Source organism: Triturus cristatus, chromosome 9, assembly GCF_964204655.1.
Source record: "Triturus cristatus chromosome 9, aTriCri1.1, whole genome shotgun sequence".
NCBI classification, from domain to species: Eukaryota; Metazoa; Chordata; class Amphibia; order Caudata; family Salamandridae; genus Triturus; species Triturus cristatus.
The window spans coordinates 1,227,061,526-1,227,080,835 of NC_140592.1; the positions used below are offsets into that span (position 1 = coordinate 1,227,061,526).

Consider the following 19,310-nt stretch of genomic DNA (forward strand, 5'->3'; position numbering starts at 1 on the left):
CTGAAGTCACAAGAATAGATTTTCTATGTGAATTTTTTTAATTTGCCTCTCCCACCGTGGTGTCATTTCCAGCCTTACTGAGGTCCTGACTGAGCTCTCTCTACATATGTTTAAAACTCCCTGACCTTCATTACAGAACAATTACCCTCGACAAAATCAGCAGCAAAATGTTCCTGCCAGGCAGTAATACCCAAGTGGAGTGGGATTACGCAAAGACACCTCTCTTCGCCCTGCCAGACAGTAAAAGCGTTCTTCTCATGTCTTCCTTGCCACTTCTAGCAGTCGTTCTTGGACCCCCATGCGTAAGATTCATTGCTGATCAAAGGAGGCCAGTGTGGTTCTCGTACCCAATGGAGTAGGCCTATCAGCACCCCTCCAGTCCACCCATCTCTTTCTCTCTAGTTTTCCACCTCTCTCTCATTTGCGCTCTCTCTTTTGTGCTCTCGCTCCCTTTTTCTTTCTCGCTCTCTCTCTTCTGCTCTCCCTTTATCTCTCCATTGCTTTCTGTTGGGTCTCTCGCGCTCTCTCGCGAGCATGGCTTTTGATACGAGGCAGAAGGAAACTAAAAAGTCTGACCCAAATACGCGAATCAAATTCAGTACATCAACCCTCATAAAGTGATTGCTGTCCTGAAGAAGGCAAAGCTTTCTAATTTTAGCATAATTCACGAATATTAAAAGTGTTTTATTTGTTAAATTAAATCTACATTCCCGTGTGTAAACCCTTCGGAGACATTCTTTCTTTTTTGGGTAATTTGTGGCAGGGTACCAAGACAGAACATCGTAGATTTCAAGTCTCAGGATTGAGTTGTTATGAATACATATAAAGGCAACTTTTGGTGAACATCATTATTAAGAGAAACATACTGGGTGATTTGTCATAGTTTGGTAAAGACAACGTGTAATGTAACCCAGCCAGTCAGCCAGTGCACACAGAAGGATGTGGGCGCTCACCGTGTCACCAGCACAAGGAAGGTGAATTTCGGGAATGACAGCAGAGTCCAGCATGTGTATTTTCATATGCGCATGAGAAAATATGCATTTATAATAATTAGGGTTCCTGGTTTATAGTAATTTGTTTTTTACATTACCGTATTTATCCATAAATACTTTCTTCTAAATTTATTTTTATTTATCCATATTTATTTTGGGGTTTGTGAAAAAATTAAGCTAAAACTATAGAATTTCCACATTTATTTATCTGATTAATAGGCACCCAAGCTGGAATGCCTGCCAGGTTGCAATGATATGAATACCAGCAGAAGATGAATCAATACACTTCTATGAAAATATGCAAATTTCAGTATCAATCTTGTGCATATCTACTGCTGTTTAAGCCTTTTTATTAAAATGTATTTCCTTTTTTACCCCTTTACCCGTTAATCTGCACAGCTAGTGGACTGACAGTCATGGCAGACAATATTTTGATTCACTCAAACAGCAATCCAATTTCCTTTTTTATCCACATTTTAAAATAAACACCCAGGAAAATAAATTATTTTCTGTCCAGTGGCGGCCGCTCCATTAGGGCGTTGGGGCGCCACCCTACTGCTTTCTCGCTGCGCCAGAAACAGAAAATAAAACGGTATTTAAAATACCATTTTATTTCCTGCTTCTCGCGCTGCGAGAAAGCAGATGTCAGGGGTATGCCTGGTATGGGGTGGGTGGGAGGGATTGCCTGGTTGGGGCGGGCATGTGAGCGGGTCAGAGAGGAGTGGCTTGCACCACTCTAAGTGCCCAGACTGCTTGGTTGGCCCTGGGGGCCGACCAAAGCAGTCATGCGTCATGTGCGTTTCCTCTATGTAGGCTGCATGCAGCCTACATAGAGAAAATGGCGTCCCTACTGGTGCCCGGCTGGGCGCTGCCCGGGGCTCAGCGCCAATCACAACGCTGCCTTCACAGGAGGGGAGGGAGCAGCATGCCTGTTCCTGTGTTTGAAAGCAGCAGAGGCGGCGCAGGTGGCGGCGCGGGACCCGGCCGAGCAGCAGAGGCAGACCCGGACCCGGCCGAGCAGCAGAGGCAGACCCGGTCAGGTAAGTTACTTTTCACATCTCCCCCCCCCCTCCCCCCTCCAACACCCGCGCGACCCCCCCAACACCCGCGTGACCCCCCCGAATATTAAGTGCCGCGAGTCGCGACTGCTTCTTTGAACCGTAGACTGTAAATCTAGTTATGCCGCATTTCCTCATATCGAGGACTGTGGGCAAGACGTTGTCCTGTGCTGCTCTCATGTGTAGGCAGACGAATGGCCTTCTTCTGTCGCTGGAAGAGTTTCATAGTTTAGCACTCAGGGCACGTGCTTTCTACAAACCTAACCGCCCCTTTCTGGTGCAACAAAGCACATCATTGCTGCACTTATTTAATTTTTGCAGTTTGACATTGCGGGACGGTATTGGCGCACTTTACATGAGCGCCGGTTACAATACACAACAGCGCATTCATTTTTCTACGGCATGGGGAGATTAAGTGAATTGCCTCATAATCACAGATGTTGAACCGAAACCGAGACTTGGTTCCATAGCTCAAAAGTCGGCAGGTCCACCCCATCCTCTCTCTCGCAACAAAGCGAAAAAGAAAGTGATTTGGGAAGGAATTAGTGGTAGGAGGTCAAAGTTAAAATGCGTCACAGCAGAAGTGCATACATGTGTGGGGGAATGCCTGCTGAGTTGAATGTCTAATGTGTGTCTTAATGGTGTGGTAGTCCTCTAATTCGCCTTCCGCACTCAGTAATTCCCTTTGGAGCCTCAGGAGGTTAATCAAGTGCGATGCTCGTTGCCACATGACCAAAGTCAACAGACACCTGCGACCTAAACATACTGTAAAACCACCTTGCTAAAGAAATTGAAGTACAGTCATGTGAGTTTGTCAGATATAAAAATAGAAGCCGTCAGCACTCATGGGGTTTGCCGGCACCCTGCTGAGCGTTTCCCCTTAAACCGTTGGTTGATGTGTCTCCGTGCTCCCCTGGCAACTGAAATCTGGCTGTATTTTGGACTCATGTATTTCATTTGCACGTTCACTGAGTGCCAGCACTGGGCCAAGCTTCAGAAACCTAACGATAGAAATGTTTCTGACGCTAAGCCCTGCTGGATGGTATATTGCTTAGAGGTTCGTGGCACTGGCAGGGCCTAGCTTCAGAAACATTTCTATCTACATGTTGTTATATGACATCCCTTTATTAATGTAATAGCTGCACTTTCACAATTGCTTTATTAACCTTCTTGCTTCTCAAATTTGCTTAAAAATGCACCATTTACCCACTCTTTTTTCAAAATTTTCGCGGGGAAAAACCCCGAACCCTCCTTAAGTTGTTTGGGCTCACTTGCTGCACTCGCTCGCCGCTGTGTACTCAGACAGAACGTTTACGCCACTTTCAAATGTCACCAGCCACCACTGTTTCTGTCTGTATTTGTCTGTAAAAATCCGTGAAAACGGCAAACAGGGAGTCTTAGCAATAATCCACACTCTGCAGCATGGCGGTGCCGGCTGGGGGGTCCTGGAGCGACAGTGTGGTGCCCATCCTCCGAATGAGGTGACGTCTTGGGTCCAACGATGTGTTGTTGCTCTCGACAAAGAGCTGCGCTCATCGCAGCATTGCCAGAGCTTCAGGGCATCATGTGAGAGACCGCAAAGGTGCTTAATACAATCAGACATCAGTGGGGCTGGGAAGGACGGGCACTTTAAAGCTGATTGCATCTTCTATGGAAGACCAGTGAGCAATAAAATCATTGTCCACCTTGGCTGAGTTCAATTGGACTGAAAGGAATCTCGAAATGGGCCTAACAAATGTACAGGTGAATGCGAGCCGAAATCAGAGAACTTTGGAAACTCAGTGAAATGCAAAAATGAGGAGGCCTGCAAAAGTTTGCAGATGCGAAAAATGTTTTTCAGAGTCCTGGTTCAGTCCCTTCACCAAATGCACAAGACGCTTTTATAAATTTTGGATTTGGGAATGCATAAGTGGGCAAGCACGGATGTTCATGTGCACACCCGTCCGGAAGTCAAGTCCAGCAGAAGTACAATGAAAAGGGCTGCTCTTGCCGGGCCTTCTCCCGTGCAGGCTCCCCCCCTACCTTTGCTTGCACTGATCATCTGCAGCACCATCTCCGCAGCCCCCCGGTCGTGCAGACGCGCCTGCTGGTAAAGGGTCTTCTGCTTCTCCATCTCTTTCTCCTGTGGGCGAAAAAACACAGGAGGCATCAAGACAGAAGAAGAACTACCCTCACCACCCCTACTCACGGTGCCGATTAGAGTGCACAATGGACGCCGAATTAAAGGACTGTGTGGATGGCAGCAATAACCACCCTCGGATTACCAGTTCTCCGAATTCAAAAGATAGAAAAAGGAAAGTCAGTGCTTTGCTGGCCCAGCGCGTTCACTGGTATTCAACATCTGCTTTTACTGCTGTAATTTGTTTATGGCTTTACAAAATGAAATCGGGCCCCAGGTGTATCAAAACGCTGCACTGTGACATTAGGGAGACAATCAAATACAGACACCGAGATTAAGCAGTTCTATTTATGATCAGGCAACAAAAGGTATGAAAAAAGATCAATTTGTGTTGCCCTGTTTTCGTTTAATCACCAGTTACAGAACATCCTACCATGCTACTGAGGTTGCAAAAAGACTGAGGATGAAGGCGTCAGCTAAAAGCACAATTGTTTTTGCATCCAGTGTTTTTGGCACAGAATTCAGAGGCAAACACTACAGTACTCAAAATAAAAGACAATCAAACAGAGCATGGTCGAAAGCGAAAAAAGGAGAAAAGAAGGGGGGGGGAGGCTGAAGAGACAGACTAGAAAAGAGAGCAGAACAAAACAAAAACAGAAACAAACAATGATTCTTGGGGACAATGCTTTTACAGCAATTGTGTAGCAATCAGACGGTGTTCTCTGCCATAAAGCACACAGCTTTAGTTGGATTACAATTTGTTGGTTCACGACTGTGGTGAAGTCGGAGTTCTACGACACCGGCTTTGTGATATGGCAGAGGTAAGACTGATGCTTGCGGGGCTGGGGTAGGGTCAGTGGGGGAGGTATGCTGACACTGAGGGACAGAGTGTAGTGCAAGGCCACGCGTTACACTTACTTCAAATGTCTTCTCTTTTTCTTCATCCTCTTCCTCGCTCTGGCAGCTCTATGGTCAATTCAGGAAAAAAGAGACATTTCAGGCACGTTTTCAGGTACACAGTATTCATGACAGCCACAACCAACACCCTGATTTGTCGGACTCGCTCAGAAGTTACCAAAGTATTAGAGGATGTTCAATCTCTGGGGCACAGCATCACCCATGAGATAAAGCATGCAGGGGGCACTGGTCCACACACTCTCCCTTCCGCAGCATCGCCCATGAGATAAAGCATGCAGGGGGCACTGGTCCACACACTCTCTGTTCCACAGCATCACCCATGAGATAAAGATGCAGGGGCACTAGTCCACACACTCTCCGTTCCACCGCATCACCCATGAGATTAAGCATGCAGGGGGCACTGGTCCACACACTCTCCCTTCCTCGGCATCACCCATGAGATAAAGCATGCAGGGGGCACTGATCCACACACTCTCCCTTCCGCAGCATCGCCCATGAGATAAAGCATGCAGGGGGCACTGGTCCACACACTCTCCGTTCCGCAGCATCGCCCATGAGATAAAGCATGCATGGAGCACTGGTCCACACATTTTCCCTTCCACAGCATCACCCATGAGATAAAGCATGCAGGGGGCACTGGTCCTTACACTCTTCGTTCCACAGCCGTTCCACAGCATCACCCATGAGACAAAGCATGCATGGAGCATTGGCCCACACACTCTCCCTTCCTCAGCATCACCCATGAGATAAAGCATGCAGGGGGCACTGGCCAACACACTCTCCCTTCCTCGCCATCACCCATGAGATAAAGCATGCAGGGGGCACTAGTCCACACACTTTCCCTTCCGCAGCATCGCCCATGAGATAAAGATGCAGGGGGCACTGATCCACACACTCTCCCTTCCGCAGCATCGCCCATGAGATAAAGCATGCATGGAGCACTGGTCCACACATTCTCCCTTCCACAGCATCACCCATGAGATAAAGCATGCATGGAGCACTGGCCCATACACTCTCCCTTCCACAGCATCACCCATGAGATAAAGCATGCATGCAGCACTGGCCCACACACTCTCCCTTCCTCAGCATCACCCATGAGATAAAGCATGCAAGGGGCACTGGTCCACACACTCTCCCTTCCGCAGCATCGCCCATGAGATAAAGATGCAGGGGGCACTGATCCACACACTCTCCCTTCCGCAGCATCGCCCATGACATAAAGGATGCATGGAGCACTGGTCCACACATTCTCCCTTCCACAGCATCACCCATGAGATAAAGCATGCAGGGAGCACTGGTCCACACACTCTCCATTCCACAGCACACCCATGAGATAAAGCATGCATGGAGCACTGGCCCACACACTCTCCCTTCCTCAGCATCACCCAGGAGATAAAGCATGCAGGGGGCACTGGTCCACACACTCTCCCTTCCGCAGCATCGCCCATGAAATAAAGCATGCAGGGGGGCACTGGTCCACACACTCTCCGTTCCACAGCATCACCCATGAGATAAAGCATGCATGGAGCACTGGTCCACACACTCTCCCTTCCTCGGCATCACCCATGAGATAAAGCATGCAGGGGGCACTAGTCCACACACTCTCCCTTCCGCAGCATCGCCCATGAGATAAAGATGCAGTGCAGAGGGCACTGATCCACACACTCTCCCTTCCGCAGCATCGCCCATGAGATAAAGCATGCGGGGGCACTGGTCCACACACTCTCCCTTCCACAGCATCGCCCATGAGATAAAGCATGCAGGGGACACTGGTCCACACACTCTCCGTTCCACAGCATCACCCATGAGATAAAGCATGCAGGGGGCACTGGTCCACACACTCTCCCTTCCTCGGCATCACCCATGAGATAAAGCATGCAGGGGGCGCTAGTCCACACACTCTCCCTTCCGCAGCATCGCCCATGAGATAAAGATGCAGGGGGCACTGATCCACACACTCTCCCTTCCGCAGCATCGCCCATGAGATAAAGCATGCAGGGGGCACTGGTCCACACACTCTCCGTTCCGCAGCATCGCCCATGAGATAAAGCATGCATGGAGCACTGGTCCACACATTCTCCCTTCCACAGCATCACCCATGAGATAAAGCATGCAGGGGGCACTGGTCCACACATTCTCCGTTCCACAGCATCACCCATGAGATAAAGCATGCATGGAGCACTGGCCCACACACTCTCCCTTCCTCAGCATCACCCAGGGGATAAAGCATGCAGGGGGCACTGGTCCACACACTCTCCCTTCCGCAGCATCGCCCATGAGATAAAGCATGCAGGGGGCACTGGTCCACACACTCTCCCTTCCGCAGCATCGCCCATGAGATAAAGCATGCAAGGGGCACTGGTCGACACACTCTCCCTTCCGCAGCATCACCCATGAGATAAAGCATGCAAGGGGCACTGGTCCACACACTCTCCGTTCCACAGCATCACCCATGAGATAAAGCATGTAGGGGGCACTGGTCCACACACTCTCCCTTCCTCAGCATCACCCATGAGATAAACATGCAGGGGGCACTAGTCCACACACTCTCCGTTCCACAGCATCACCCATGAGATAAAGCATGCATGGAGCACTGGTCCACACACTCTCCGTTCCACAGCATCACCCATGAGATAAAGATGCAGGGGGAACTGGTCCACACATTCTCCCTTCGTCAGCATCACCCATGAGATAAAGCATGCAGGGGGCACTGGTCCACACACTCTCCCTTCCGCAGCATCGCCCATGAGGTAAAGCATGCATGGAGCACTGGTCCACACATACTCCCTTCGTCAGCATCACCCATGAGATAAAGCATGCAGGGGGCACTGGTCCACACACTCTCCCTTCCGCAGCATCGCCCATGAGATAAAGCATGCAGGGAGCACTGGTCCACAAACTCTCCCTTCCTCAGCATCACCCATGAGATAAAGCATGCAGGGGGCCCTGGTCCACACACTCTCCCTTCCACAGCATCACCCATGAGATAAAGCATGCATAGAGCACTGGTCCACACATTCTCCCTTCGCCAGCATCACCCATGAGATAAAGCATGCAGGGGGCACTGGTCCACACACTCTCCCTTCCACAGCATCACCCATGAGATAAAGCATGCAGGGAGCACTGGTCCACACACTCTCCCTTCCACAGCATCGCCCATGAGATAAAGCATGCAGGGGGCACTGGAGCAGACACTCTCCCTTTCTCAGCATCGCCCAGGAGACAAAGCATGCAGGGGTACTGTTGCAGACACTCTCCCTTCTGCAACATCACCCATGAGATAAAGCATGCAGGTGGTACTGAAGCAGACTCTTTCTCTTCCACTGCATCACCCATGAGATAAAGCATGCAGGTGGTACTGAAGCAGACACTGTCTCTTCCACAGCATCGCCCATGAGATAAAGCATGCAGGGGGCACTGGTCCACACACTCTCCCTTCCTCAGCATCACTCTTGAGATAAAGCATGCAGGGGGCACTGGTCCACACACTCTCCCTTCCTCAGCATCACCCATGAGAGAAAGCATGCAGGGGGCTCTGGTCCACACACTCTCCCTTCCTCAGCATCACCCATGAGATGAGGCATACAGGGAGCACTGGTCCACACACTCTCCCTTCCTCAGCATCGCCCATGAGATAAAGCATGCAGGGGGCACTGGTCCACACACTCTCCCTTCCGCAGCATCACCCATGAGATAAAGCATGCAGGGGGCACTGGTCCACACACTCTCCCTTCCGCAGCATCACCCATGAGATAAAGCATGCAGGGGGCACAGGTCCACACACTCCCTTCCACAGCATCACCCATGAGATGAAGCATGCATGGGGCGCTGGAGCAGACACTCTCCCGTCCACAGACTCACCCATGAGATAAAGCATACAGGTGGTACTGGAGCAGACACTCTCCCTTCCACAGCATCACCCATGAGATAAAGCATGCACGGGGTATTGGAGCAGACACTCTCTCTTTCGCAGCGTCACCCATGAGATAAAGCATGCAGGGGGTACTGTAGCAGACACTCCCTTCCGCAGCATCACCCATGAGATAAAGCATGCAGGGGGCACTGGTCCACACACTCTCCCTTTGTCAGCATCACCCATGAGATAAAGCATGCAGGGGGCACTGGAGCAGACACTCTCCCGTCCACAGCACCACCCATGAGATAAAGCATACATGGGGCACTGGTCCACACACTCTCCCTTCCTCAGCATCACCCATGAGATAAAGCATGCAGGGAGCATTGGTCCACACACTCTCCTCTCCACAGACTCACCCATGAGATAAAGCATACAGGTGGTACTGTAGCAGACACACTCTCATCCGCAGCATCACCCATGAAATAAAGCATGCAGGCGTTACTGGAGCAGACACTCTCCTTCCCGCAGCATCAACCATGAGATAAAGTATGTAGGGGGTACTGGAGGAGACACTCTCCCTCCCGTAGCATTACCCAAGAAATAAAGCATGCAGGCAGCACTGGAGAAGCCACTCTCCCTTCCGCAGCATCACCCATGAGATAAAGCATGCAGGGGGCACTGGTCCACACACTCTCCCTTCCTCAGCATCACTCTTGAGATAAAGCATGCAGGGGGCACTGGTCCACACACTCTCCCTTCCTCAGCATCACCCATGAGAGAAAGCATGCAGGGGGCACTGGTCCACACACTCTCCCTTCCTCAGCATCACCCATGAGATGAAGCATACAGGGAGCACTGGTCCACACACTCTCCCTTCCTCAGCATCGCCCATGAGATAAAGCATGCAGGGGGCACTGGAGCAGACACTCTCCCTTTCTCAGCATCGCCCAGGAGACAAAGCATGCAGGGGTACTGTTGCAGACACTCTCCCTTCTGCAACATCACCCATGAGATAAAGCATGCAGGTGGTACTGAAGCAGACACTGTCTCTTCCACAGCATCGCCCATGAGATAAAGCATGCAGGGGGCACTGGTCCACACACTCTCCCTTCCTCAGCATCACTCTTGAGATAAAGCATGCAGGGGGCACTGGTCCACACACTCTCCCTTCCTCAGCATCACCCATGAGAGAAAGCATGCAGGGGGCTCTGGTCCACACACTCTCCCTTCCTCAGCATCACCCATGAGATGAAGCATACAGGGAGCACTGGTCCACACACTCTCCCTTCCTCAGCATCGCCCATGAGATAAAGCATGCAGGGGGCACTGGTCCACACACTCTCCCTTCCGCAGCATCACCCATGAGATAAAGCATGCAGGGGGCACAGGTCCACACACTCCCTTCCACAGCATCACCCATGAGATGAAGCATGCATGGGGCGCTGGAGCAGACACTCTCCCGTCCACAGACTCACCCATGAGATAAAGCATACAGGTGGTACTGGAGCAGACACTCTCCCTTCCACAGCATCACCCATGAGATAAAGCATGCACGGGGTATTGGAGCAGACACTCTCTCTTTCGCAGCGTCACCCATGAGATAAAGCATGCAGGGGGTACTGTAGCAGACACTCTCCCTTCCGCTGCATCACCCATGAGATAAAGCATGTAGGGGGTACTGGTCCACACACTCTCCCTTTGTCAGCATCACCCATGAGATAAAGCATGCAGGGGGCACTGGAGCAGACACTCTCCCGTCCACAGCACCACCCATGAGATAAAGCATACAGGGGGCACTGGTCCACACACTCTCCCTTCCTCAGCATCACCCATGAGATAAAGCATGCAGAGGGCATTGGTCCACACACTCTCCGGTCCACAGACTCACCCATGAGATAAAGCATACAGGTGGTACTGTAGCAGACACACTCTCATCTGCAGCATCACCCATGAAATAAAGCATGCAGGTGTTACTGGAGCAGACACTCTCCTTCCCGCAGCATCAACCATGAGATAAAGTATGCAGGGGGTACTGGAGGAGACACTCTCCCTCCCGCAGCATCACCCATGAGATAAAGCATGCAGGTGGTACTGAAGCAGACACTGTCTCTTGCACAGCATCACCCATGAGATAAAGCATGCAGGGGGCATTGGTCCACACACTCTCCTGTCCACAGACTCACCCATGAGATAAAGCATACAGGTGGTACTGTAGCAGACGCACTCTCATCCGCAGCATCACCCATGAAATAAAGCATGCAGGCGTTACTGGAGCAGACACTCTCCTTCCCGCAGCATCAACCATGAGATAAAGTATGTAGGGGGTACTGGAGGAGACACTCTCCCTCCCGTAGCATTACCCAAGAAATAAAGCATGCAGGCAGCACTGGAGAAGCCACTCTCCCTTCCGCAGCATCACCCATGAGATAAAGCATGCAGGGGGCACTGGTCCACACACTCTCCCTTCCTCAGCATCACTCTTGAGATAAAGCATGCAGGGGGCACTGGTCCACACACTCTCCCTTCCTCAGCATCACCCATGAGAGAAAGCATGCAGGGGGCACTGGTCCACACACTCTCCCTTCCTCAGCATCACCCATGAGATGAAGCATACAGGGAGCACTGGTCCACACACTCTCCCTTCCTCAGCATCGCCCATGAGATAAAGCATGCAGGGGGCACTGGTCCACACACTCTCCCTTCCGCAGCATCACCCATGAGATAAAGCATGCACGGGGCACAGGTCCACACACTCCCTTCCACAGCATCACCCATGAGATGAAGCATGCATGGGGCGCTGGAGCAGACACTCTCCCGTCCACAGACTCACCCATGAGATAAAGCATACAGGTGGTACTGGAGCAGACACTCTCCCTTCCACAGCATCACCCATGAGATAAAGCATGCACGGGGTATTGGAGCAGACACTCTCTCTTTCGCAGCGTCACCCATGAGATAAAGCATGCAGGGGGTACTGTAGCAGACACTCTCCCTTCCGCAGCATCACCCATGAGATAAAGCATGCAGGGGGCACTGGTCCACACACTCTCCCTTTGTCAGCATCACCCATGAGATAAAGCATGCAGGGGGCACTGGAGCAGACACTCTCCCGTCCACAGCACCACCCATGAGATAAAGCATACAGGGGGCACTGGTCCACACACTCTCCCTTCCTCAGCATCACCCATGAGATAAAGCATGCAGAGGGCATTGGTCCACACACTCTCCGGTCCACAGACTCACCCATGAGATAAAGCATACAGGTGGTACTGTAGCAGACACACTCTCATCTGCAGCATCACCCATGAAATAAAGCATGCAGGTGTTACTGGAGCAGACACTCTCCCTTCCGCAGCATCACCCATGAGATAAAGCATGCAGGGGGCACTGGTCCACACACTCTCCCTTTGTCAGCATCACCCATGAGATAAAGCATGCAGGGGGCACTGGAGCAGACACTCTCCCGTCCACAGCACCACCCATGAGATAAAGCATACAGGGGGCACTGGTCCACACACTCTCCCTTCCTCAGCATCACCCATGAGATAAAGCATGCAGAGGGCATTGGTCCACACACTCTCCGGTCCACAGACTCACCCATGAGATAAAGCATACAGGTGGTACTGTAGCAGACACACTCTCATCTGCAGCATCACCCATGAAATAAAGCATGCAGGTGTTACTGGAGCAGACACTCTCCTTCCCGCAGCATCAACCATGAGATAAAGTATGCAGGGGGTACTGGAGGAGACACTCTCCCTCCCGCAGCATCACCCATGAGATAAAGCATGCAGGTGGTACTGAAGCAGACACTGTCTCTTGCAGAGCATCACCCATGAGATAAAGCATGCAGGGGGCATTGGTCCACACACTCTCCTGTCCACAGACTCACCCATGAGATAAAGCATACAGGTGGTACTGTAGCAGACGCACTCTCATCCGCAGCATCACCCATGAAATAAAGCATGCAGGCGTTACTGGAGCAGACACTCTCCTTCCCGCAGCATCAACCATGAGATAAAGTATGCAGGGGGTACTGGAGGAGACACTCTCCCTCCCGTAGCATTACCCAAGAAATAAAGCATGCAGGCAGCACTGGAGAAGCCACTCTCCCTTCCGCAGCATCACCCATGAGATAAAGCATGCAGGGGGCACTGGTCCGCACACTCTCACTTCCGCAGCATCACCCATGAGATAAAGCATGCAGGTGGTACTGAAGCAGACACTGTCTCTTCCACAGCATCACCCATGAGATAAAGCATGCAGGTGTTACAGGAGTAGACACTCTCCCTTCTATGGAGCATAAGCCATGAGATAAAGCATGCAGGTGGTATTGGAGCAGACACCTTCCCTTCCACAGCATCACCCATGAAATAAAGCATGACGGGGTATAGCAGTAGACACTCCCCCTTCTACAGCATCATCCATGAGAGAAAGCATGCAGGCGGTACTGAAATAGACACTGTCCCTTCCACAGCATCACCCATCCCTTTACACTCGCACTAGACATCTCTGCTTAGCCCAACTGGCCCTGGCCACCATCCCACGGATCCGCAAGACCACGCCTGGAGGAAGATCCTTCTCCTACCTCGCTGCGAATACTTGGGACTCCCTGCCTCTGCACCTCAGGCAATCACCATCGCTGCCACAATTCAGGAAGGACCACAAGACCTAGCTCTTCGACTGACCCACAGATCCACCCCCTCCACCCCCCGCACACTCAGTGCCTTGAGACCCTTATAGGTGAGTAGTTACACTTTATAAGATTACTGACTGATAAAAGATTACTGATTGAGATAGAGCATGAGAGGGTACAGGAGCAGACACTCTTCCTGTTCAGCATACCCCATGTGATAAAGCATGCAGGCAGTACTGGAGTAGCCACTCTCCCTTCACTCACATCAGTCAGGCGTCCAACAACCTCAAAAGAGGATTACATGTCTTCCTTGACATACACTACTGTACCCGCAAGGCTGTCATTAACAGCCGAAGGAGCTACTTGTAGCTGTAGATGTGCCAGCGGCGGGGAGAGTGGTCATGGGGAAGCAGCAGAACTAGGGGTTCCTGAGCATGCGCGTGTGAAAGAGAGGGAGGTATGAGCAGGTAACAGGGAGAAGATTAAAGGCAAAAGGGAAGATATGCAGATCCCATGTTTAATCAAAACTACCTGGGCCACATACGAGTCATCTATAGAGGAATGACTTTAATGGTAACTTTAATTTCCGAAATGTGGGCTCTTCTCGGATTATTGTGCCACAGAGAAGACTACCACACAGTTATAAGATCTTGGGAGGTTTGGGGTCATTTATTTAAATATTTCTAAAGCATCCAAGGGTGTCCTGGCGCCGGGGGAAAGGGTAAGTCTGAAGAAATAACATCACCTGAATACAGTTACTGAATGACAGCTGAAAAAAGGAAAGTTTTTAATTGACAACGAAAAGTATGGTGGTCAGTTAAGGCAGATCATGAGAAAGGAAGATTGTTCCAGTGTTTACCTGCCAAACATGGAAGGAGCTGCCTCCTGCATTGTAGTATAATAGCGTGGCTGGAATAAAGAGGGTCCCTGAGGGAGTAGGGTATGCGTCTGTCCTGTAGGAGGGACCAGCTTTGTGCATGGCACAATGAGGAATGCAGAGAGTTGTGAAAGAAATATGTCTGCAGATAGGAAGCCAGCAGTGTATGTTCAGGTGGTTGGAGATAGTGGATCCAGCTGTGAAAGTGAGGACCAAATTGAGAGTGTGGCGGACAGGGTACTCCATTGCCTCCATCAGGTCTATTGATGGAAAGCTTCATGTGTCGGGCGGACCGATGGAAGAGGGGCCGTCAGAAGAAGGGTATATCAGTTAGTTAGGGTGGAAAGTGTAATGTCCTTTTTTCTGCCCTTCACTGCCAGGTAAGACCTTTAGCCATCACTTACCTTCACCCTTACTGGACTGCTTGCCTAGCCTGTAAGTGTGCTCCGTGATCAAATGATGTCACAAGAGCAAATCCCTAGAGTCAGCTTGAACTTTCATTTTTCCCAGGTAACATGAGTCCCCGCGAGTTAGCTCAAAGTAACACCTGCTATTCACAACACTATGAAATTGAATAAAATGGTAGAGGTAAATGCCGTACTATTAAAAGAATACTGTTCACCACATCACAAATGTGAGCTTGCTTCTCTTCCTTGCATTTGCAGATAAAACATGGCTGTGGTCTTGCCTGCTTCGACTGTCATCGCTGCCAGTAGTAGCAATCACCGAAGGTACATGAGTGTCAAACAGACTGATTTAAAATGTTGTTGAATGCATTTTTATTCTGTTGCACGGACATTTGTTATTTACCGTTGGTGCACTCCCCATCCCAGCAGGGACAAACCTGAAACATAACTGAGGAGGCCAGGCATTAGTTACTATGATTGACCTTGCTGTGCATCCATTTCTGTGCACTGCCTCTGTGACAGCCTCATCAGATCGCCCCAGTTTCTCTGGAACTGATGCCACTGGCTAGTTAAGCATTCCCGAAGAACAAGGTGTGAGGCCCTTACCTCCAGTGGAGGCATCGAGCCAAGAACCTCTACTGATATCTGCACACTTCTTTCACAAGGCTAAGAAAAAGTAAGCGCTACCTACCAGTGTGCCCGTGTAAAAAATGCTTTTGGTGCTTCACAAATTTCAAACTCTGGGTATCTGTCTTGTGGCGAGATTACCTTTAGATGCATGGTATCCAATGCTCCACCCGGGAATATTTCACTTCGGTTGATGAATGTTTCTAATCTAGAAGATTATATATTGGCGGAGAGAATATATTTGCTAACCCGGCCCCTCTTTTGAAAATTCTTGACAGTACCCTTGTGTGCAGTGTCTTTGTCTCTTGAGAGCTACTGCATGATTCGCTCTTACCTTTCCATTTTTTTTTTTTGAAAACCTTTATTGTGCACATTTATGCCATCTTACAACGCACATTCCCCGTCCATATGGCAAAGCAGTTAAATAAAGTGTACATTTCCAGAGATAAGAACACAGCCATTTAGCCGACAACCCGGAGGTCCGGCGGCATTATTCAGGATGACATGCGCGCGGAAGGGGGGGTGTGTGCGTTGTGAAGGGAGCAGGCACGGAATGTTACGTATGTGCTTTTTAGTTTTAGAGGTGTCTCAGGTGCAGGCTATCAACGGTAGAGGATGGCGCTGTGACCTAGCCCACTCCACAGCTATGCCGGCTGCCACCCAGGCCCCAAGTCAGTGACCCAGCGGACGTCACCATGTCCCCAGAATGTAGAGGCCTCCGGGTGGACAAACGCCAGCAACGCGCTCAGAGTGCGGGCCGCAGCGCGGCAAGGATAACCCAGTATAGCTCACAGCTACACATATGGCAGCGCATAGAGTTGGCGAGCCTGGTATGCAGCATCATAGTCCTTATCTATCCCGTGTATGCATAGCAAGAGTATGTGCTAGGGTTAAGGTCATAAACTCAAACAGGGCTGAGGGGGAGAGGGGGAGTGAAGAGGGGGGGGGGTGGAGATCGGTCTGCGGCAGAGCAGGAGGGTCATTGGCTGTCAGGTTGGGCTCGGCAGGACCGCGCGATGCGCGTGGGGGGTCGCAAGTCAGGAGAGGGGAACAAAAGAGACAGAGGGCCTTCAGGGAAGTCGAGATTCCCTAGTGTCCGCGTCCGCACCCGCCCATCAGCATCCCCAGGTCGTCAGGGGCAAGCAGGGGCAAAAAGGGGGGGGGGGGAGATAAGAGTCGTCCTCCCAGCAGCCCCAGGGCCGGCGCTGCCCCGCCAGCGGGGGTGCAACATATCTCAGGAATTCAGGTTATCCCCCTATCCCGGCAAGCTCCCTGGAATGTCCCAAGGAGAGTGTCCCAGAGGTGTGCGATGGGGAACTTCCGGAGCCCTGCCGTTTCCTCGCGAAGGAGCACCGCGCTCTCCGCTTGCGCCCAATTAACAAAGGAGGTTCTCCAGTGGCGTACTTGCGGGGAAGCTGCTGCTTTCCAGTGCTTGGTAATCATGCGTTTGGCCGTGATGAGACCCATGTCCCAAAAGCGTGCCTGCACCTTATTGTCTTTCGTGCGCCTGTAGAGTCCTAGAATGCAAGTTTCCCATGTGTGCGGGAGCCGCCCATCTGCACCGTGCGCGAGCAGTGACAGCACCGCGCCCCAGTAGGCCTGTATCTCCGGGCAGTGCCATAGCATGTGTAAAAGGTCCGCTCCCGGCAAGGAGCAGCGTGGGCAGGTTGCGTCTGTCCTCGCGAAATATCTGTTAATTTTATCAGGGGTGAGGTATGCGCGCTGCAGAACGTAGTACTGTATAAGCTTAAAGCGGGGGTTGCGTGGGATGTTCGTTGGGCCGGCCAGTATCATCACCCATTCCTTGTCCGTCCAGTCTCTTCCCCTGTCCGCCGCCCAGCGCTCCCTCAATGCTATTGTGGATGGCTGCGAGAGCGTCTGTAGCGCCTGCGCCAGCCAGTGTACGACGTGCGCGCCATGGCCCATAACGTGTAGGTATTGCATAAAGGTGTGTGTCGGAGGCTCATCTGTCATGTCACCCCAGGAAGCCGTGAGTGTGCGCAGAATGGAAGCATGTAGGAGGAACTGCCCCGCCGGGAGGGTCGAGTCTTCAGACAGGTTGGCGAACGTGAGCAGTGCGCCATCAGCATATAGATCGCTCAGCGTGTCCACTCCCGCTTGGTCCCAGCCAGCTAAGCGAGTCTCCGTGAGCTGCCCCGTCGGGCTGGGCATACCCAAAAGTGGTATGCTAGGGGCATAAGGTTTCGTAGCGCGCGTGAGACGAAGGCTCCTCAGAAAGCATCTGCGCGCCACTGCCAGGTGGATCTGGGAGGGGCAGGATGCGCGGGTTATCGGATGGAACAGCGCATTAACGCGCGTTTGTGTCCATGTAGCCGTATGTGTGGCCGTGTCTTCGAGGTGTTAGCCGCTCAGCCATCCCGCCACCCATTGCATCTGCGCTGCGAGGTAGTACAGCTCCAGATTAGGAACCGCCAGACCCCCCGAGTCTGTGGGCATATATAATTTAGTCAGCGCCACTCGTGGCCTTCCCTTGTTCCAGATGAGCGAGCGGAGCAGTGCCTCTAGGTCTCGAAAGAGCCTGACGGGCACATACAGAGGCATGTTCGCGAAGTAGTAGAGGAGGCGAGGTAGCACAATCATTTTGGCTAGCGCCACACGGCTGGGCACGTTCAGGGGTAGGGTATTCCAAAAGTTAATTTGCGCTCGGATAGAAGCGATCGCTCGGCAAATGTTCCCTTCCAAGACATCCGCCGGTGTGCGGTAGATTTGGATCCCGAGGTATCGGAAAGTGGTGGGATGCCACTGTAGCCTGTCTCCCCCCAGCCGGATGTCACATTCCTGTACATCAGGGTTAAAGGGGTACGCCCCCGACTTGGCCCAGTTAACCCTGAGGCCCGATATTTCTTCAAAAGTGTGGAAATCGCCAGCGAGGGAGGCAGGGATGGCGGTTATGTCCCTGACGTACAGTAGCAAATCGTCTGCATACAGTGACACAGCGTGTATTCCATCCGCCAGCGGGATTCCCCACTCCAGCCCGTGTGCTCTGAGGGTCGTGGCCAATGGCTCCATGGCCAGTGAGAACAGCAGTGGCGACAACGGGCAGCCCTGGCGGGTGCCCCTGCAGACCCGGATGGTGTCCGAGATGAGGCGACCCGTGCGAACCCGGACCGTCGGTCTGCTGTAGAGCAGGCCAATCATAGTCTGGTATCCTCCCCCCAGTCGATATTTCTCTGTAACCGCCCGCAGGTACGGCCACTCCACAGAATCAAAAGCCTTCTCTAGATCCAATATGAGGCATCCCGCTCGCGGCCACTGCCGTGTAGCGTACTCCTGCACCCGGAAGAAGCGGCGTATGTTAAATGAAGTGTGGCGCGTGGGGACGAAGCCGTTCTGGTCACGGTGTACTAAGGTGGGCACATGGGGGGCCAGTCGTTTAGCCAAGGTAGAAGCCAAGATTTTATAATCTGTGTTCAGGAGTGCCAATGGGCGATAAGAGCCCACCTGTGCGCCATCTTTGCCCGGTTTGAGAATAGAGACCAGCGTGGCTTCATTTAATGTGGGGGGCAGGGCGGCAGTCTCCGCTGCCGCGGTGTACATCTTCAGCAGCTCCGGAATGAGAATATCCGAACCGGCCTTGTACATCTCGGCCGGCAGTCCATCCGGACCCGGCGTTTTACCATTTGACAGGTTAAAGATGGCTTCCCGGAGCTCATCAGGTTCCAGGGGGGCACCTAGTTCGTCCTGTTGCGCAATAGTCAGGTGCGGCATTGGCAGGGGGGAGAGGTAGGCAGCAATAGCCATAGGAGGAGCCGCCAAGCGGGAGCGATACAGCCCTGCATAATGAGTCGTGAAGGCTTCG

General features: G+C 51.8%; 1 protein-coding gene across 4 annotated transcripts in view; it reads right to left on the reverse strand.

Annotated features, from left to right (window-relative positions):
• Positions 1–19,310, reverse strand: part of RYR3 (ryanodine receptor 3) — a 2,047,168-nt gene that overhangs the window by 508,214 nt on the left and 1,519,644 nt on the right. For all 4 annotated transcript variants that reach the window (XM_085627314.1, XM_085627313.1, XM_085627312.1 and 1 more), the window contains 2 exons: positions 5,088–5,135; positions 4,073–4,172 (listed from right to left, as the gene is read on the reverse strand). In XM_085627314.1, coding sequence (XP_085483440.1) covers positions 4,073–4,172; positions 5,088–5,135 — 148 coding nt within the window. The remainder of the gene's footprint in view (positions 1–4,072; positions 4,173–5,087; positions 5,136–19,310) is intronic.